At 39.3% G+C, this 21,562-nt stretch overlaps 3 protein-coding genes across 5 annotated transcripts; 1 reads left to right on the forward strand and 2 right to left on the reverse strand.

The window, feature by feature from the left end:
* The first annotated feature begins 10 nt into the window (after nucleotides 1–10).
* On the forward strand, nucleotides 11–8,236 carry parp2 (poly (ADP-ribose) polymerase 2). Of its 2 annotated transcripts, XM_027020892.3 has the most exons (17): nucleotides 11–83; nucleotides 190–317; nucleotides 1,069–1,206; nucleotides 3,474–3,544; nucleotides 3,681–3,731; nucleotides 3,827–3,923; nucleotides 4,196–4,271; nucleotides 4,376–4,478; nucleotides 4,734–4,887; nucleotides 5,141–5,279; nucleotides 5,434–5,497; nucleotides 5,648–5,782; nucleotides 6,311–6,438; nucleotides 7,015–7,114; nucleotides 7,213–7,311; nucleotides 7,392–7,516; nucleotides 7,622–8,236. In XM_027020892.3, the coding sequence occupies exons 2-17, from the start codon at nucleotides 245–247 to the stop codon at nucleotides 7,779–7,781; spliced, it is 1,713 nt and encodes a 570-aa protein (XP_026876693.2). In that variant the 5' UTR covers nucleotides 11–83; nucleotides 190–244; the 3' UTR covers nucleotides 7,782–8,236. The 2 variants fall into 2 exon arrangements, with proteins under 2 accessions (XP_026876693.2, XP_035392280.1); XM_035536387.2 differs by having other exon boundaries at nucleotides 23–317.
* A 397-nt stretch (nucleotides 8,237–8,633) lies between these two features.
* Nucleotides 8,634–14,703, reverse strand: si:ch211-284o19.8 (protein lifeguard 1). The gene is made up of 7 exons (XM_027020893.3): nucleotides 14,561–14,703; nucleotides 12,205–12,482; nucleotides 11,848–11,930; nucleotides 11,553–11,753; nucleotides 10,185–10,313; nucleotides 9,388–9,531; nucleotides 8,634–9,200 (listed from the first exon to the last, which is right to left on the reverse strand). The coding sequence occupies exons 2-7, from the start codon at nucleotides 12,479–12,481 to the stop codon at nucleotides 9,048–9,050; spliced, it is 987 nt and encodes a 328-aa protein (XP_026876694.2). The 5' UTR covers nucleotide 12,482; nucleotides 14,561–14,703; the 3' UTR covers nucleotides 8,634–9,047.
* Nucleotides 14,704–15,918: 1,215 nt separating this feature from the next.
* zgc:66427 (uncharacterized) lies at nucleotides 15,919–21,203 on the reverse strand. Of its 2 annotated transcripts, none has more exons than XM_035536390.2 (5): nucleotides 20,312–21,203; nucleotides 19,141–19,236; nucleotides 18,954–19,059; nucleotides 18,397–18,647; nucleotides 15,919–18,293 (listed from the first exon to the last, which is right to left on the reverse strand). In XM_035536390.2, exons 1-4 carry the CDS (start codon nucleotides 20,817–20,819, stop codon nucleotides 18,440–18,442), a joined length of 918 nt encoding a protein of 305 aa, XP_035392283.1. In that variant the 5' UTR covers nucleotides 20,820–21,203; the 3' UTR covers nucleotides 15,919–18,293; nucleotides 18,397–18,439. The 2 variants fall into 2 exon arrangements, with proteins under 2 accessions (XP_035392283.1, XP_026876698.2); XM_027020897.3 differs by having other exon boundaries at nucleotides 18,397–18,497; nucleotides 20,312–21,193.
* Between the last annotated feature and the right edge of the window lie 359 nt (nucleotides 21,204–21,562).

Consider the following 21,562-nt stretch of genomic DNA (forward strand, 5'->3'; position numbering starts at 1 on the left):
AATCCGACTTGAAACACTTTGGGAAAGGTTTTGCCCATCTTGGGCGATCTGGCGCCAAACGGAGTATTGATGCCTCAATTCTGGTAGTCTGGTGTAACAACAAAACAGGAAATATTTACCTAGCTATCTATCTAGCTTTAACTACGTTGTTGGCTATCTATATTGTTATTATATGTTCTTCGATTACAGGTCAAAGAAACAACAATTATATTGAAATACGAACAGGGGCAATTTTTATTACGTCATGCGACGAACAAGGAGCACTCGAATTAAATCCGAAGGAAATTCATTTAGTGGAGACGCAGAGTTGAAAACAGGTAATGCTAGCTAGCGAATTTAGGTTAGGTAACCTAGATTATCTAACCTAGGATAGGCATAGCTGGCTCCCTCATAACACTTATGTATGTAGCTAGCTAACTAGCCTGGATGGTTTCTCTTCATTGGTTAAAGATAACTGTTTAAAGAAGTCGTATTTTATAAGTAACTAAATCATTTTGGCTAATGAGTTTAACCTTTGTGACTGCACGTTCTCTGTTTTTAGTCTGGCAGTGGGAGGGGGATGATGTCCAGTGGGTACCTTACCCACCTGTGGTCGGTGACCAGCTATCCATGCAGCAATCAGAGCTGTACAAAGCTCTGTGTCCAAATGAATTCCAAATGTATTCATAATGAAATAAAACTGACCCCACAGCAGAGCTCAAACTCTGACAAATGTGCTGAGCAAGAAGCCTAGAATGGCCCTTTCTCTGGTTAACAGAGCCACTTTTGGGTGTGGAACTTTACAAACAATTTTAACAATTTTGAATTTGAGCTCCTGTAAAAATATGTAATTATCTGTTTGGCTGTTGTTGAAGTTGTTTGCTGTAGCAGTAACATAACTTACACAAATTCATACTCTTTTTATTTAAAATTCCAATTTGCACTGCAATAGCAGAGCTTTTTCAGGCCACAGCATCACTAAAGTAATATAAGCATGTGTCTCATATATAAGCCTTACTTTACACATCAGTTTCAGTTATGGGTAAACATATACATATAATATATACAAATTGGCCTTTCTCCTCACAGAGGTTCTAAAAGCAGATGTCGGGTCGACTAATACTGCTGAGGTTAAAAAAGAAGAGGAAGGGGAGGTTTCAGCTGCCAAGAAGAGGCGTGGTGAAAGGCGCAGCCAAAGGGAATACAAGACTGTCATGGACAGTAAAGGTGATTCTTTACAAGGATACGAACCATAATATGACCGTGCTAGTACTCAGTAGATAATTATTTAAAATAATAATATGAGTACTGATTTAGTATTAACATTATTAATACTATGTATTCCTACATATTACAATACAACATTAACATTTCATCAACATATAGATGTGCTGATGCCTTAATTATCTCATCATGCAGTGATATTTTTTTCATCCCTAGCTAAATCTGAGCCAATTTTCAAAGGGAACATTATGGAAGACTCATTGAATTTGTCTGTTCTTGTCCCTGGTTACCTAGAATGGGTGAAAAACATTGCCCCTGAGCCCCAGTCTCCCTGATGGCTTGGTCCAGCCCACAGGAAGGGACAAAACCTTAATGTTCAGTTGCTGATTTAACTTCTGTCTTTTAATGACACTCGATGTAGTTACTAGTTTATTCATTAGAGGTCCTATTTTGCCATAGTTTGGCACAGTTTCCCAGGTGTCCACACAGGCTAGCACTATGTGTTGATAAATGTCTTTGCCCAAGAAATGTTAGGTGGATTCTGAATGATGAGTGTTCCAGGAGAACAAATCAAAATTTTACAACACAATCAGATTTTATAACACGAGTTGTCACAATGCAGCTTTACAAATGTATGTGTCCAGATCCCTAATGAGCAAGCTAGTGTCAGGAAAACAGTGGCAAGGAAAAACTCCCTGGTCAGAATTAAGGAAGAAACCATGGGAGCAAGAAGGCAATAAGAAACAGATTTTATACATTATACAATAAAAAACAGATTTTATTACATTATGTTTAACCAAATAGCCACTTCAGTGTAGATGTGGGAGTTTCAGCTACTCCACTGGGCCTATGGTAGGCAAGCTGTTTCTGCGTCCACTGGAGTAGATGGAACGGCTGGAAAGATATCTAGAGATCCTAGTATCAGTTCATCTACTGGCCGCACTGGGACTTTTTCTGCTGTCGTGCTTTGTCAGTGATGAGCAAGTTTGAGTCCAGTGTTGGCATAATCTCCACAGCAACATGCATATAAGAAAGATGTAGTTAGGTCTGTAAAGATTAGCATTACATGACCAGTCCATACACAGTGTATGTGCAGTGATTGGCATGCAGCTCCGGCATGTTCATTTGTAGCTGCATAACTAGAAGGGAGGGCCAGAGGGTGACAACTGTCATGAGAGCTGAGAGACATGGCATTGCACCCACATTATCAACACAAACACAAGTGAACACATAAAGTGGTTGGATGACAATGTCAATAGCTCTGATTACCAGAAAATGCTATGACTGGGCCCCCAGGCACCTTATACAGGAAACTAACCAATAGGTGAGTAAATAGGTCTGTAACCTAGATAGTGTGCCTTATCTGCAGTTTTATACACTTAGGATGATTATGTTGGCCAATGTTTTTTTTAGGTTGCCAGTAAAATCACCACTGCCAAGTTACTGTTGGGCCTCTGAGCAATGCCCTTAACCCTAAATTGCTCAGAATTGATGATTGTAAGTCTATTTGGATAGAAGTGTCAGCTAAATATCATAAATGTCAATTTCAAAATTGGGAGTGTGTCTGAGACCTGAATTAAAATTGGTTGGCTGTTTCCATAACTGGAATTTTATAGGAGAAGGCTGTACCACCCAGCTGTAATTGTTGATAATTCTAACTAAGAGAAACCCTGTATTTTGAGAATGCAGTAGGGAAGGTGTGTTATAGTATACAGTAAGATCACTTGTGGGGCGTATTTTAAAGTCAATAATAAATTTTATTCTAGCCCTTGTAAGGAATCTGGTTGCTGCATTCTGTACAAGTTGGAGTTCATTTAATAGCTTTTTAAAGCATACAGTTAGAAGATCATTACAATAATTCAATCTTGATGAGATAAAAGTGTCGGAGCCAGTTTTTCTGCATCTTATGAGGAAAGTTTAGTTTTATGAAAATGGAAAAAGTCAATAATAACAGTTTTGGGTGTTACTGAAGAGCTATTAAGATTTAGTAGAATATTAGATTTGTTTAGTAGTAGTAGAAGAATATTAGTAAAATATTAGATTTAATAAGTACTACTAGAATATTAGTAGAATATTAAATTGCTTCTTGCCGGTTGGGGTCCAAGTAATAGCACCTCTGTCTTATCCGCTAATGCCAGTGAGTGTTTCAAACCTGTCCTGTAAGATGTTGTGGTCTTTGGTTTTGAATGCAGCACTAAGATTTAAATAAGAAGAGATGCATCCTTCATCAGAGGATATAAGTGCTCATAGTTCCTGTTTTTGTCATGCAGAAGTTGTGAAGACAGTGGTCATGAAGGGAAAGGTACCAGTAGATACAGAATGCAAGGCCAAATTGGGAAAGGTAACTCAAACCACAGATACAAGTTAATAAGTACAAATAAGAGAAGCATCTTCACTCTTAACCCCACCTAACCCCCCAACTTTCTCTTTTCTTAACTTTCCCTGATGCTCTGACTCCTTCCGACTTTCTTCCCCAGGCCCACGTCTACACTGAGGGAAATGACACTTACGACGTCATGCTGAGCCAGGTGACTCTGGAGTACTGAAGGCTCTAATATCAGCTGCTCGTGAGTTGCAGAGTTGAGGGAACTGCTAAATTCTACTAATTTATGCTGTGTTCCAGACAAATCTGCAGTTCAATAACAACAAGTACTACCTGATCCAGCTTCTCCAGGATGATGGAGCAAAAGCCTACAGTGTGTGGATGAGGTGGGGGAGAGGTAAGCACAGGAGCTCAGGGGCCATGGGGATCTTGCTCTGAACCAGGTGGCTTTGATCATGAGTGCCATTAAACACTTTAAATAAACAAATCTTTGTGCAAACCCAATCTCAAATGAGTTTGCCACCTCTGTGTTGGCACCAAGGCTGGGCTGTCATAAACACTGGCACCAACACTGGGCTGTCATAAACTCTAAACTCCTCCAGGGTGCATGTATGACATGTGAATGATCTTGTCAGACTTATAACATGGTGATATTCTCTTTCTCCTCAGTGGGTAAGGTAGGGCAGAGCAGCCTGGTATCTTGTGGAGAGGACCTTTGTCAAGCCAAAGCAGTCTTTGAAAAAAAGTGAGGCCTTTTAAAAGGATTCTATCAAAAATAAATGCTATACTATGGAGACTGTGGTTTGCTAAGTGAGAGTCTGCACTAATTTTCAGCTTCTTGTTACTTAGGTTCTTGGATAAGACCAAGAATGCGTGGGCAGGACGTGCAAACTTTGAGAAAGTTCCTGGAAAATATGATATGTTGTTCATGGACTACAACACTGATGACAAAGTAAGAAAGCAATAGCTGTTTGAACCTTTTTGGTCTTTTTTTTTTTTTTTTGGTTGCAATGATTTTTTAAATATATTTTTGTCTTCACTAGTCACACTTCTGGCTATTGGTATGTGTCGACATTACTGTCTGTTTTCAGTAGAAGGTGCTTACTTTCAGTAGTACACAGAATGACGTAGTGGCAAATTTGAATGCTATATGTAACACTTACTGCGCAGTAGTAAATCTTTCTTTATTTGTTGTTTTTTCTGGCAGAAGGGGGAGGCAGATGAGCTGTCTACTCCTGGCCAGTGGAAGCCATCCCAGCTGGATGCCAAGGTGCAGTCTCTGCTGGAGTTCATCTGCAACATCAAAGCTATGGAGGAATGTGTGCTTGAGATGAAGTTTGACATCAAAAAAGCCCCTCTTGGTTAGTGTGTGTATGTGTGCGTAGCCAAGAGCCCACCCAGAATTGGTATATAGTGGCGCATAATAATTTAGAATGATCATTAGCCAGGTTAATAAAATTGCTCTTAAATTAAAATTGCAACAACTCTAAACCAGAAATGGATAGTTCAACCAAACAGTGCTGAGTGAAAGCATTTGGTCTTAACTGTGAAATATCCTTTCAACTCTTTAGTTAAACTGGCAGAGTTGTGTAAGTGGCATACCATGTCTGACAGGTAAGCTGACAGCAGAGCAGATCCGAGCAGGCTATGCCTCTCTGAAGAGGATTGAGGAGTGTGTGAAGAGGAAAGGCAGCAACAAGGAGCTCCTGGATGCCTGCAACCAGTTCTACACTCGCATCCCTCATGACTTTGGGTACACAGAGACATGTAGTCCCTGTCAGACCACACATTATTTACTATATCTATCAAATAGTAATGGATATCATATGGACATGGCTTTTGGTTACACTCAGCCAAAATTTACAGACATAGATTTGTTTTCTGTAATGGGCTCTCTTTCTCTCTAGTTTGCGAACACCCCCTGTTATCCGCACAGAGCAGGAGCTGAAGGAGAAAATAGCACTCTTGGAGGTAAAGTAATACAAGCATTCAGCCAAATGCTGACTTAGAAGTACAGTTGGTCACATTGCCTTTTGGAATTACAGATAACTTGTGTTTTTTGGTGTTTGGATTGATGATTTAGTTTCTCTCGCTCTCTCTTTTACTCTGTCTGCTTCCCAGGCTCTGAGTGACATACGTATAGCAGTGAAGATTGCTGAATCCAGCTCTCAAAGTGATGAACACCCTTTGGACAGACAGTACTGTTCTCTGAAGTGTCAACTACAGCCTCTGGCATCTGATAGCCATGAGTTCCAGGTACACACAGTACTCTTGAGTTTTACTGCTCAAGATTCAAGATTCAGTACTTTAATATTTCTTAGGAATTTGATCTAGTGGACTCATAAAACCGCACTAAGACAGAGAGCATACTTATATGTAAGACTGAATTTCACATGTAGGAGTGGCACCATGTAGGTCGTAGTTCAGACTGAGCTCTGGTGCTTGTGATTCATATGCAACAAGTCCTCAGCTGTCTGCATTTCTGCACTGGTGTCTGCCTTCTCAAGATTCAGCAGTCATGTGCATCACATGTGAAGGGAATACCCAGTAAATATTGTTTGGTTGTACTTTTGAAGGTATTACAGTCGCTAGGAGAAAATGACTTGCTTGTGTTTGAAATCCACTAACAAAGGAAAATGATTCTGAACCTGTGTGTAAAGTGAGGCTGTGTGTTAGGTCAAATCTTGTTTTGGTAGCTATGCTGTGATGATGCAGTTCAACATAGACTATCTGTGTTACTGAACCCATGTGAAGCTTTCTTCCTCATTGCCTGTCTCTGGTTAGCTGATTGAAAAGTACCTGCAGTCCACTCATGCCCCCACCCACAGTGACTACACCATGACAGTTCTGGACATCTTTTCAGTAGAAAGAGAGGGAGAGAGGGCCAACTTCTGCTCTAACTTGCACAACAGGTACCAGGTCCTTAAACATGTCCAGCAGTTTCATTCTATTAGACCTCACAACATAATACTGTTTTAAGTGCCATTGTGTTATCAGATGAATAAAATTAGATGACAAAAATAACTTTGGTATTGACCTATGTGCATTTTGTTTTTGCCATTTTACTTATATTTAAATATGAAAATGCATGTTCTTTCTTTGGAGTTATTCAGTGTAATTATTTGGTGGGAAAATGTATTCTAATAATTATCATGAAGCTTAATGCTATATTGGGATGGTGTGGATTAAATACATCAGGGCTGTCCAACTCCCATGCTGGAGTTCTTCCACCTGACAAATTTTAGTTCCAACACTCCTGGTTCTATTTTTCTGAAACCTTGATTAACTGGATCATGTGCAATAGATTATGGTTGTAACTGAATTCTGCAGGGCAGTGGTACTCTAGGTGCACAAATGGGGACTCCTGGCCTACATAGGAGAGCATTTTGAGCATTACAAATAGCTGAAATGTTGGTGCAATTGCAGTAGTTATAGAGACGCTCCAATGTCATCTATGAGAAAAAATGGTGTGTGTGTGTTGATTGGAGGACATTGTTATGGCATGGATCTCGCCTGTCTAACTGGGTGGGGATCCTGAGCCATGGTCTTAGAGTGGCTCCACCTGAGGCTCCTGTCACTGGCTATATGGTAAGTGGAGATACAAACATATAAACCCCATGATACCTACTGCGCTGTTAGCCTGGATTGGCTTTCATCATGTACGTATTGCTATTCTCTCTCTGTAGTTTGGTAAGGGCATTTATTTTGCCGACATGTCATCTAAGAGTGCCAATTACTGCTTCACGAATCAGAAGAACAATGTTGGGCTCCTCTTACTAACTGAGGTATGTTGGTCAAGGTCGTTGAGCGCAGCTTAAACCTGATGTGTTCCTGGGGGTGTCTAAAACCACTTCTGTGCTCACAGGTTGCTCTGGGTGACTCCAACGAGCTGCTTGATGCCAATTACAATGCCGATAAACTTCCCTCTGGGAAAAAGAGCACCAAAGGCCTAGGACAGACTGTCCCTGACCCAAAGAACTCTGTCACATTGTAAGTTTTCCATTGTAAGCTTAGTCTTTAATTTCTTAAGGAGTACTTTGCATGTATGGTTTCAATTGCGGTTGACCCTGGTTCTCTTTCTGTGCCAATCGTCAGGAATGGTGCCACTGTGCCTGTGGGTCCTTGCATAAAGATCAGAGTGAACCAGGGGCAAGGATACTCACTCCTCTACAATGAATATGTCGTGTACAATCCAGCTCAAACATACATGAGATACCTCCTTCGAGTCCAGTTCAACTACTCCTCAATGTGGTGAAGCTGTTTTGACACTGGAAAAGCCTGTAGGAACAGGTATTTGTATATGAAGGTATAGCTGTATGAAATGACTATACTATACTAAAGAATGAACAAACTTGTTTGTTGGCCCTTTGAGACAAATGTTTTTGGAAAAGAAAGTTTATTCAATATTCACTTTTTGTCAGGTGTAGTTTTTGTTTGTGTGTGTCTGTGTGGGTACCTCGAAGTATGTTTTGCAACTTTAATAATTGTTAGCAAAACACGATTTTGTGCTTTGAGTCAGAGAAAAAGCCTAAAGACAGAGAAAAAGGCATATAGACAAAAATCCATACCACAATAATTATTATATCATGACTTTCTTCTCAAAACCTTTTTTTTTTTTAACAGTGGCCCTAAAACACTGTGGTATATAACAGACAATGTCAAGAAAAAATTTCCATTGTATATTAAATGTACCAGATATTTGCAGTCTCATATCTGTAAACTCTTAAAATAATTTGTCTTTTTGAAAGATTGGACGTTTCATTTTATGAGTGACTTTCAGTGCATACAGTAGATAAATATACAGAAAAATTACTGAAAAAGAATATTTTTTAAAGATTTTTATTAATCAAAAATGAGCTAATAAAAGTCCACATGCAATTTACTTTGGTTTTAGATTTTAGGTCAAGCCTCTGGGCACCTCATCCTGATTAATAATTGCGAACTGGATAATATCTCTGTAGCATATTTGCAATTTGTTAAAATTTTGTAATGTTGGAATGCATTAAGACAAATCTTGTCACCCAAGGTATAAGGTTGATAAGCTGCCCAGTATTATAGCTAAATGTAATGCAACATAAGCATATCAAAGATAAGGTCTCATTCTGGGTTTGTAAATAATCATACAAGGGGTTTATTATTATTGTTCATCTATTAACAATACCATTAAATATAGTTGTAGCTAGTTGATCCTATTCTAGTAAAAAAAACAAAAAAAAACAAACATGCACTGCACAGTTGTAGAAGCAACAAATTGGCAACAGGTTAACACTACCATCTCTCATATTTCCATCAGCTTGACTGTCTTACAGGAAAATATAAAATTCGCTATCATACAGAATTACCTAAAAGCAGAAACAGAAAATTCAATCAGTAGTAAAATGTTAATTTATTATCTGCAAAATACTAGATGACATACCTTTATGAACCTTTCTTGACGCCTTTTAAGCACGTTTCTGAAAATTCATGTAACACCAGGTGATTCACTCTTACTGCATTTTTAATAGGCTGTGTGTAGCTTTGGCTAGCTGTTGGAGCTGCCTCCAAGAAGGATGAGGATGTACAGGAAGATGGTGATGATGTCCAGGTAGATGACTAAGGCTGCAAAGACATATTCCTCAGGACTCAGGCCGTACTTCTCCCTTCCCATCACTAGCTGGCAGTCCACTGCCAGAAACTGCAGCAGAGGAAGAGAGTGCAAGAGGTGTGTAAGTGAGTGTGCACGTGTGTGTGGAGGGGTGTTAGGACATTGCCCAAGGCACAAATCTAATGTGGCATTTAGGGGAGTCACTGGGAAGACTGTCTACTAAAGGTAGGTTGGGGAAGGGGTCACTTGATTAAATTAATTGATATGAACTTTATACCAGTGCAAAGACCAAGGCTCCCAGACATCCATACAAAATCTGCAGGGCCTGGGAATAGTAGAATATGCTGAAGAAGCCAAACATAAGCAGGTCCGCTGCCAGAATGAACAGAATGCCGTTACATATGGTGAAGTCCACACGAGTCTGAAATCACAGTGGCAACACAAGAACCGTACATCATTGAGATCTCTGCTGCTGACCTCCACATATACTGTAGATCTCCCATGTACATACGTTCATATTTATCGTCATCATGTCATATAGTAACTATAATAATTATTATTCATGTAACACGTTACATTTGAATCCAAACTCCTAACATTACTTAAAGGATTAGTAAAAACAGATGAAAGAAAGATTAAACAAAATTTATATGGCAATAAGAATAAAGTACAATTATGAAATAACTCTACACATTGTTAGATACAGAATAAAATAAAAATACCTAATAAATGACATGTTTTTATATTTAATTTAAACATGTTTTAAAAGCCTGCATTTCTAGTACCCTTTGTAACATTCTTCCAGAGTTTTGGAGCTGGGGTTGAAAAAGAGGTATTTTCTACCAAATTAGATGTGTTGCAAATTAGATGTGTTGGTAACCAAGTAATAGCTAAGCAGTCTAATCTTTATAAGACTGGGGTAATATGTTGATTCCCTGTTTCCCTTCTCCTAGTTAGAACACCAGCTTAACTGTAGAGACCCCTATACACTAGTGTAGAATAAAACGAAGGTTACTGTGATGTCACACAGCAGGTATGTGGCCAAAATAAGTTTTCTAAGATGGTGACTCTTACCTGAGCAGAGAAGAGGATGATGGTAAAAGAGATGGTGAGGGTTGCGCCCATAGCAATGACAACGGCAGTGGTGTTGTGGAAGGAAGCCACGGTCCCAACCACGTATGACAGGCTCACAGTCACCACAGACTGCGCACACACAAACACTACCACACCTAAACATACTAGTCATAATAGCATCATACACGCACACACAAATGCATCACTTAAAAGACCCAGAACCTGAAATGATGTGTAGCCATGCCTTAACCGACACTTATAATCAAAAGATATTAATAGTGCCGTGACTTGTGTGAGGAGAGTTAGGCAGAGACCAGGGCAAACTGAGGGCATAAATGTCATTGTGCAGCTACAGGAAGTGCTGAATGACCACCAAAACCCCCAAAACAAAACAACCCAGTAATGAAAGAAGAAATGCCACCCCAGAGACAGTTGCATGTACAACTTTAAGGCCTTCACTGGCTAGCTACGCAGTGGAGTACTTCGATGCATGCAATGGAGCATTGTCCTGCATAAAAATCATGAACGATGCAGACTTTTTCCTGTGCCACTGATTGAAGACAGTCTCTTGTAAAAACTGGCAGTAGGTTTGGGAGTTGATTTTGAGTCCATCTTCAACCTGAAAAAGCCCAACTAGCTCATCTTTAATAATACCAGCCCATAGCAGTACCCCACCTCCTTGCTGGCGTCTGAGTCGAAGTGAAGCTCTGTGCCTGTTACTGATCCAGCCATCTAGTTGCTCTCATCTACTCAGTTCATAAAACCTTTTAAAAATCTGTCTTCGGATATTTCTTGGCCCAGTCTTGATGTTTCACCTTATGTGTCTTGTTCAGTGGTGGTTGGGTTTCAGCCTTCCTAACCTTAGCCATGTCTCTGAGGAGTGATCACCTTGTACTCCATGTAGGTTGCAGTTCTGGAATATGACAGCACTGGAGGATAATAGATTCCTGGTCGTTTCATGTTTGATTCTGCTCAAATCTTTGGCAGTTAATTTGTCTTTTTTTCTCAACACGTTTCTTGCGACCCTGTTTACCATTTGCAACAAAACGTTTGATGGTTCTGTGATTACGACCCAATATCTTAGCAATTTTAAGAGTGCTGCACCCATCTGAAAGACTCTTTAGAATTTTGTACTTTTCAGAGTCAGTTACATTTCTTTTTTGGCCCATTTTGCCTGAGGAAAAGAAGCTGCCTAACAATTAAGATCACCTTGATATAGGGTGTTGATCACGTGATATGCTTAAATCCAATAAGCATTCAAGTTTATTCAGCATGGAGTTGGAAAATAAGCATAAAAAGGATGACATGGTCAAAATACTCTCTTGCCTAATAATTGTGAACACAGTGTATACAGACACACATACATACCAGCCCTATCATGTTCCAGGGGTGTGTCCGACTGAAGGAGGAGCAGAGACTCAGGCACATGGCCACCACTACAAAGACAATGTAGGAGCTGATGTATATCCAGATGTTCTTCTGCACTGCACTTTTCACCACTTCCGAGAAGGTGAACACACACACAACAGAGAAGGTGAATAGTAACTGCATTGTGACCACGCTGAACACCTGCAAGGGCACACAGAGAGAAAAACCTGTTCAAGTGAGCCATGGAGGACTCACACTAGTGCTGGAGTGGGCAGACTGGCTCTTGAGTGGGCACCTTTCTGATGAACGCCCTTCGCACAGTGTCATTGTCAAATGATGATGCTTTAAGAAAGGTCCCAGCCACTGGATTTGTAATTCCTGTTTGAGAGTGAAGTTAAATACCATTAATTCTGGATACAGAGCATTAATGCAGTATATTTACTACATATCTTTTGTGGAAAAGTAAATGTCCAGTATAATTGGCATTTCCCCAACTGTATTACCATATTATGTAGTATTGCTAAAGTTTTGAATGTTTAAGATGTGACGAATGAGAAGTTCTAAAAACTAAAAGGTTGGAAAAAGTTAGGAAGTTATCCTTCTTTTCCGGGATTTCTTAATTTCCTTTCCTGTGCAAGGAAAAAGCTTCTACCTGTGCTCTCCACTGGTGTGCACTCTGGGGGCAGGTTGTCAGTTAAGTAGCCACCCTGGGACATGGGGTATGTGGGGGGTGGAGGGTTTCCAGAGTAATTTTCTCCCTGTACAGGAGGGTAAGGGGGCTGGGATATAGGGCCATAGGGGTAAGGTGGGGGCATGACCAGAGGAGGGGGCTCTGTCTGGGTGTCTCCCAAAGGGTAGGGAGGTGGGGCATACATGCTTGGGTCACTCTTCATTTCCTCAGAAGTCGGCTGTTTCTGTACATCCGTCATCCTGCAGAGAAAAGTTGAGTTATAGTACAGGAATAAAGGAAGCAGAACTGAGCACTTAGTGATACTAAAATATGTATCTCAAATTCAGTTTCCAGTCATGAATGTTATAATCAATGGTAATTAACTAAACATTCAATGTAACTGATTGTCCATTTTGTCATGGCAGGGAAGAAAATCGGAACAACCAAGGTCTCAAGGACTGTTGAGGACTGTGATATAGACATTCCCGGTTTGAACTATGTATTATCAAAGCAACATATTAGTTCACTGCAGATATGGCATGGCATTTACCTACATGGTTATCCACAGGCACATTCACAAGAACTGGTACCTTATACTTATTTTAAATCTAAATGAAATCTAAATCAAAGTAGATCTAAATCAGACTGCACAATTTACACTCCCATCGAGACAATGGGAGGGAGATTTATTACTGATGCAGGGTTTTGGTGGGTAATAATAATTACCACATCATCAGCAGATTACAATGTGTTCAGTACAAAATAATACATAGAGTAAATTACAGATAAGATGTTTAAAATGGGATTCACAAGCTCAACAACCTGTACATAGTGTACTCAAAACACAACTGACAGTTACATTCATGCCATGTGGCAGTGCACACCTATTAATCAGTTTTGGCAAGAATTCATCACCCACCTATCCCATGCCTTAAATAACAATATCCACCCAACACCATCTTTATGTCTCCTAGGAGACACATCGTCAACCAATATTACAATAGGTAAAAACAGGATACTACATATTGTATTAATAATTGCCAAAAAAAATACTTAAAAATTGTAAAACAAAAAATATCATTACCAACTGGAAAAATAAAAAATAAAAAAATTAATAAACTATGTATCAATGGAAAGATATATTGATCTGATCATTATTACTGAATTAATCAGTAACAAAACTACTAACCTAGACCGGTTGCCTTTGATAAATACCATACAGAGCTAATCCATAAACTAGAAATATACTTCTCTAGTACATGTGCATATACAGTCAGACATACATACATTCGCACATATCCATATACCCAAACACACACACACACACACACACACACACACACACACACACTCACTCACATTTACATAAACATCCTTTTCAAAATGGTGCAGGTGGCTAATATTTTATATACATACATTCCCTGTTCATCTGTTTATTTCTGAAAGTATATTTGTTTGGCTTTCCTTCTCTTTCTCCTTTATGCCCTGTATTATCCACACTGTTAATGACATTTTATACCCCTTTAGAGTTGGACACAGTGAGAAATTGTAAATAAAAAATAAATAATGAGTCCTCCGATGAGGGGGTGGGGGGTTAGGGGGGCTGGGCAAAAAAACAAAAATAAAAATGAAAAATTGGTTGTTGATTTGAAGATAGACATTTAAAGGAAAATGTAATGAAAGTAGTTAAATGCATGGTATGAACTATTTTGTTTGGCCCTGACCATCTGGATATGGGCTAAGCCTACTTTTGAACTAAACTGCCACTGTTAATAAGATTTAGAAATAATTAGGTTTTAGGCTTAATCTGAGAAACTGGCCCATAATGTTTATTTACTGGCTCATGACAGATAATTAATAAGTACATTTTAAAAATCATTTTTAAACTACTGTATATGACTTTTGAAAATATAAAAATATAATTTTGGAGAAAGCACATTTTGTGTTTGCATTTCATTTCTGTTGTACTACTGGAAGAACAACCTCAAAACAATATTTAATACAGATCATGTGATCTGAGAAAACTGCACAATATTTGTATTTAAATAGGTTCAGTTACTGTTCAGACCAAAGTAGGTCACAGCCCTAGAGATTTTCTCAGTAACACAAGATGCAAAGACAGTCACAGGGCAATTAATTAATTATCTAATTAGGCTAATTAAGTGTTCACTGGGCTAATTAAAATCACCCTGGATTGACTGGGCAGTGGAACTGATCTAACACCCAGGAAGTCTTTGAAATTAATGTTATACTGAAACTTCTGCTGTCATTTCATTTCTGTGTACTTTTATTACTGAGTCCAAACTTGAAAAGTTTTAACAATGAAAATGCCCCTTACCTTATGAACCTTGTGTATTTGAGGCAGCACTGGTATGAGCACACCCTTTTGCTCTTACAAATGAAGTTCAGCTTTAATGTCACCTTTTAGCAAGCACAGGCTAAAGCAGCACACTTCCTGTTGCGCTACTGATAAAACCCCATGTGTGGGAAACAACAGTATTTCACCAAGCTTCTCAGAGGCTGATGGGGTAATTCAAACTGCCATGTTCTTCTATTTGCCAAATATCTTAAGCATACAAACAATTGAAAATTTAACAAATGTTTTTTTTTTTCTCCAGATAAAAAGAGTTGTTAGAAAAACTAAAATATGTATATGTATTGGGAAGTATTCCTAACAATAACAGATATGTCTTAAATATTCAAAGACTTTTTTTGATCTTTCTGGAATTATGTGAATTACAGCATGAATTGTTCCTAAAATCTAATCTTCATTTATGTCATAATGCAGACTTACTTAACATGCATGGCATTGCCATATTTTATTGCTCTAGTTTGGTTTAACTAAAACAGTGATTTTTGCCACTAACAGATTAATAAACGTATAACTAACAGGAGGAGAAAATATGGCAAAAAAGCTTTCTTCTATTTACTTATACATTTAGAGGTCACATCTTTGATTAACTTTTTGTCCACAGAACAGGTAAAGATATATAAGATATAAGATACGGGTAAAGTAAGATCTTAGCTGACGCTACTGAATCATTAGTTAATAACATTTATTTCTGAACATGTCGGTGCTTAATTAACTTAATAAAATTAACAAAAATAGAATTTCCATCACATTTTAACATAACATCCAAGTACACTAGTGTTACTAGTACATTTCTCATTGTCTGTGATCTCTAATTGTTTCCCAGTATTAACACAAGCAAGTTTCCTGCAGAATGAAGGCAGATGCTTAAATACAATTAGATACTGAAGTACAACATATGTGGTGGCAAAACATAATGTACTTCATTTTGTCACCTTGTGTTAAAACAGAGCCTAAAAGCAGCCCAACTTCCCTTTTTACTCAACCTTCATGTGGAAATTGAAAAACCAGACTGCCCTGCATTTCAAATCTTAAAAAAAAAAAAAGTATGAGGAACTAAGATATAATGGTGAAGACATCATACAGAGGGCAAAATGAAACAAGCAATAAAAATCTTAATTTTTTGTCTAAAATTGCATTTGGAAATGAGCATTGAGGCCGGGATTTAAGGCATATCTACCGCCTCACACCAAAGTGAAGGAGTCAATAACTAAGGAGCTTCCTAATAGTTTATTCTGGTAGCAATTGGTTCAAGGATTTGATATGGCACTTAAATATAGGTGAAAAAGAGCAATGTACCCCAAAACAGCAACAGGGACAAGATCTCTCACACAAACATTTATTGTAAAAAATACATATAAAAAAACTGACATACAAAAGATCTGGGCATAGATACAATGTCATGAACAAATAAAAGACCAGGCCATATTGAAATGTGATGCATATATACATTTTAATAAATAAATACTCATGTTCTGTAGCAGAGTAAAGGCAGATTGTCTGTGTCAGGGTGGGTGCAAATAACACCATACTCACCTTAACATTGCCAATGTATATTATACGCTCCAAGAAAAAAATGAAACAGTTAGAAAGCACAGATTCAACAAAGAAAATATCCGGCATCAAGGAACATCAACATGACATTTAAATTTGTAATATTTATAGAGTACACACAAAATAAAGGGAAAAAAATCCAAATACCTCCTTTTGAGTTAGAAGAGTAACTCAGTCAGGATACTAAAAGGTATCACACAAGCCAAACCAAGGCCATAAGCCAACACTGATTGTCAAGATATGCACACCTGATAGTGTAGTATACTGAGGCACAGACCCATAGTATACTACACTACTGATGAGAGAGGAGAGAGAGAAAAAAAAAAAAAAAAGTAAAATCTGATCTTTGTCAGTCTGATGAGAATGAGCTACAGATACACACAGCAAACCCCAATGTTCTTTAGTGGAACAGAGACATATGTTGCATTGTCCTGGAAGACAAACACGTCACAGCACTTTGAGGCATGAACAGAGTTGGGCACAGAGTGCTGAGGTGAGGGAGAAGTGCTGGAGCATCACATCTAACATCCCAAAGTTATGTCCATTCACGATTCCAACAGCACAGCTAAAGCAATTAAAAACAAACTCAATATTGAAGAGTGACAAAGGGTAACAACAATAACGGGTCTGACTTTTCAATTTTAGGCAGTAAAAGAAAAGCTGAGGAAATCCATTTTCACTTTCTGCTCCTTTACACACCAGATTTTTGGTGAGAAAGCCTGCTCTTCTTTCAAGCACACAAGCTCCCATACTTGCAATTCCTCTATTCAGCATGGACCTTTTTAGGCTACGTCTATAGTTCACCATTTTAACAATGTACTTATTTTCATAACTTTTTTCAATGTGAAACTGTCTAAATAAATATGCATTCTGAATAAATGTATTCTGAAAACACCACAAGTACTGGCGAAATTAGGTGCAATTCATGTGGTAACAATACAGCAGCCAACCAAACATCAGAACATTCATGGCTGTGACTGGCGCTGAAAATCTATGTACTCCGTAATGCATTTTACATCCTCTGAAATATCTATATTCCAAGCATCTTGCAAAAAAAGCTAAATAAATGTATGTGACTGACCAAGAAAACATCCGTGTTGTGTAACACAAGGCTGGGCTGGAGGGAAGGAGGGCACATCTGATCCACACAAGAACATGAACTTTCTTAAGCACATCACCTTCAGACCGTTTTCCACTCCTGTACATTTACATCAAGCCAAACGTGCACTTAGACACCTTCTCCCTGAAGTCAAGCAGTCATCAGGACTTCCAAGGTCCCATTCATCTGCAGCTTTCCACACACAGACAGATAGCCCTGCCACAACCCTTGATGCAGTCACTCAGGAATCTTCAGCAAATCACTGCTCTCTGATAGCGAGCATGGCCCAACTGAGCAGACTGCGTAATCTGGACTCTAGGATCAGAAAAGGCTGCCACAGTTTGGCCTGAGCCTCAACTCAGCATCTTCAGTCAATGGCCTCAGCCAAAAATTCTGAACTAATACAAACAGTGAATTAATCAACATCACTGCATATGAAATGTAAAATATCTCAAAAGGGGACTGACACACAGCAACACTCCGTTTTCATGGGCAAAAATCACCAAGACATCATAAAAATGTCAAACACCATGCCTTGTAAGGCATCCTGTGCAATATATACGCATACACATACTGGACTTCTCACATCAGCAGAGGTCTTCTAACTTAACACACAAAGCCAGAATCTCCACCTGAAAACAAGCCTCTCCCCCTTAGCCCTCATATGCTGGGGGTTAACAGTGTCCACTGGAACACACAATACTATCGATAACTTTTTTGCTCCATTTTTTGTCATTTTGCTTTAGTTTTTTTTTTTTTTTTGGAGATTCCATTCGCTGATGTCTCCGAGCGAACAAGGAAAGCAAGTATAGTAGATCCCTAATCTGAGCAAGCAATTTACAGTAGAGAAATGCAAACAGTGGAGAGTGGCGTCACATGAATCTCCGCCCAGTGGGTGGGTCCTAGGTGGGCAGGTTCTAGGCTAACTATTTAGGGGTGTGGCCTCCTGCTCCATCCCTAAAGCTCATGTTTATGATTTCTCATTCGTTTTATTTTCCTCAGTCTTCTCTTTGTTATGGTTGATGTGGCTGGCAAAGGCAGGGTCTCCTGAACGATGAACAAAAACAATAAAGAGTGGAATGTAAGACAAGATCTGAAAAGTGGAGGAATATGCTCCAAGCTGCTTGTGGTTCATTTGGCACAAGCTCACCTGAGTCAAGCAGTTGAGGAGTTTTGGGGGAGGTGAACCAAAGTCAATCAAAAGGATGTTCTGGACAACAAGGCTTCACCATACTCCATGAGTCAATGCATCTGTATAGAACAGCAACAGAAAACTCAGTACTGCTTGACATTGCTTTACACTGCTTATAAAACAAACATGGTCTGTTTGGACCCTGCTTACCTGTTATTAAAGTTACATTTCTGACCCTTCTGCCAAAGGCAGGTAAATAGAAAAAGTTACTGGCCAAAAAAAACAAACAAAAAAACAAAAACAAAAAATGGACTTTTTACTATCCATAAAACCACACCATGTATTTCTGCTATATAAGTAATTGCAAGAAGTTTAGCAGTTCAAACATAGCCCTACAATCAGATCAGATCAGACTTCATACATAGCTCTTAGAAATTTAAGCCTTGCATTGAGCATGTTAAATCTGAAAGAAACTAAACTTCTTATTTTTTCCACAAAGTGATTTTAACCCTATTAGACAAATCCGGCCAGTGTTAACTTTGGACCCATTGTGCAAGTAGAGAGAGCATAGCTACTTTTTGTGGTAGACACATAGGCAAGCCAGTCGGGCGATGGTGTCTCCCTGAAAAAGGTCTTCAAGGCATATGGAGCACTCCCCACTGTCTTTACTGAGAACATCCGCTGAATGGGAGGAGAAAGTAAGATGTTTTAGTCTGAGAGTAGGGCTTAGATAGAGAGATAGAGAGAAAAAATATGACTCACTATTGTAAGGCAGAGGTGGAGAGGTAAGACAACTTAACAAGTGTTCTTCAATCCGACCTCCTGGGAACAGTTTGGTGCAGAAAGGACAGCGAATTGCTAGGGGGAAAAATTAATAAATCAAATCCATTATCAGTTAACAGTTCAAGTTCACAAATCTTCACAGCTTGTATTGGGGGGCGGGGGGCACGCTTGACCATTAACCATACATCTTTCCTGGAGCAAATCAATAGCACAATGACCTTAACACCCGAAGGTTAGTCATAATTTTCTGACTGACACCTAGGTGCAGCCATTGGACTGGGAGACGCTGGGTGTCTGCTGACCCTCATGGCCTACTTTCAGTCTTACTGGATCACTTCCGCCGGTAGCGTTTGACCAATTTCTTGCCAATTACTTAATTCTACTTAGATTAGTGGTAATCTCTCGACATCTTATATCTGACTCACTTCCCAATGGAAGAACGATGAAATGTCATATTTCAACTCGAACATATCTGGCCATACAGAGCACTTTCAAGTTACATAGCAACAAAACAAGGCAACATTTTTGGCCAAACCAGCAGGCAGCGGGTAGGCGGAACTAAACCACGGATAAAAACGCTATGGTTCACATTTGAATCGTTCTTCTTAGTACCTGAGATCATTTCGTAAAATATATTGGAAATGTCGTCAAACATTTCGCCTAATTACACATAAACGTGTTACCCACATGTATCTGTTTTTTTGCAATTAGTGTTTAATCCACATTAAAATTATGACAACGACAATGTTACTTACTATTAAATCCATAAACAAGTCCGCTGTCTTAACAAATATTTATGCACTTTAAAATTATTCCGAACTGGAAATATTCCCATAAATATACACTTAAGTTAGCTCAAACACAGATAACATAACTAAGGCTGCATTCTGGTCTCGTGTTAAGATCTGATGGACGCACACAAAAAACAGCCAAGTGAAGAGAGGTGTCAATCAGTACTATAGAAACAAACATAATAGCTGCACTGCGATCTTTCTAGTTAGCTTGCGAATAAGTTTATTAGGGACTGTTTACTGAATCACGACTTTTCCTGAATGTAAGTACATAGAATAATACGGTTGTATAAACACTGGATGTCTATTTGTAATACGTTCCGTACTGTGGTTGATTCATAAATAGACGTTTGACTTACTGCCGTGGCGGACTCTGTATACGCCGATCCAAGCATCCGACACTGGCCGAGTGTTCCTCACCCTCGTGGGCCTTGCGGTGACGCTACGCCCGGAGGAGACTCTACCTCCGGGTAAACGTTCAGCTAGAGTGCGGTGATTGACGCGGCCCGTTTCCTCCCCCGACAAACGGGCGCTATTAACGGGGCTTCCGGGAATGTCGTCGTCCTCATGTTTGCCAACGGTGTCGTTCTCATCTGTCGGCGAAGACTCGCTGGTAAGAGACGGAGAGATGTGGAGCTCACCAGGACTTCCATCAGCGCTTACTTGCTGTCCGGTGTCCGAATCGCTACCCTCTTCAGAACGGCTTCGGTTAGCCTCTGAATCATGGTCAAAACTACTGGCGAAATCAACCACAAGACTTGTTGGCCTGGTGTTTCGAATTCGTCGGCAAGACTCTCGCTTAATACCATCCTTCTCGAAAGGTGTTGAAACAGATTCCTCTTGCAAACGACTTGATCGCGTCCCCATATTCAACTAACTTAGCGTTAGCTAAAGCGACAAAGATGTGCTATCTTAACAAGCGCTAACTAACCCTGACTTTAATACAACGCACAGCTAGCTAGTTAACCTAGTAATGCGATTTCGTATACCGCGTAACAGAGCATCTACTTAAAACAACCCATTGGTTTAAGTGTGTATAAAATATCACTAAGAATGCAGAGCTTTTATTTTTCTTTTTTTTTCGTCTGGTTATTCCCTATCGTCCTGTATATCTGCAGTAGCGGAAGTATGCCTGCTTCATTCTGTGCGTAGGGGAGGTAATGACGTTCATATGCCCGCTGACCTCTTCATCGAATCATTGAAAAAACGTATTGTACACTGTGTGGACAAAAGTATTAGGACACGCCTATTAGTAATTTAATTCAGGTGTTTTATGCCACATGTGTATAAAATAAAGCACCTACCCATGCAGTCTGTCTTTGTGAAAGAATCGTTTTAAAAAGCTCACCGAAATCGAGCGTGGTACTATAATAGGATGCCACTGTTGCATACCAGTTAGTGAAATGTATTCCCTTCTAGATTTTCACGATCCACTGTGATTGGTGTTATTGAAAAGTCTCTAGGAACCACAGCAACAACATAGCAGTTCTCATAAAATTACAGAGCGGGGTCGTCAAGTGCTCAGATGTACAGTGCATAAAAGTTGCCAATGCTCTGCTGACTCAGTAACTGCAGCGTTCCAAACCTCCTCTGGCATTGACATCAGCACA

This window comes from Electrophorus electricus, chromosome 20, assembly GCF_041902795.1.
Source record: "Electrophorus electricus isolate QZ-2024a chromosome 20, ASM4190279v1, whole genome shotgun sequence".
NCBI lineage: Eukaryota > Metazoa > Chordata > Actinopteri > Gymnotiformes > Gymnotidae > Electrophorus > Electrophorus electricus.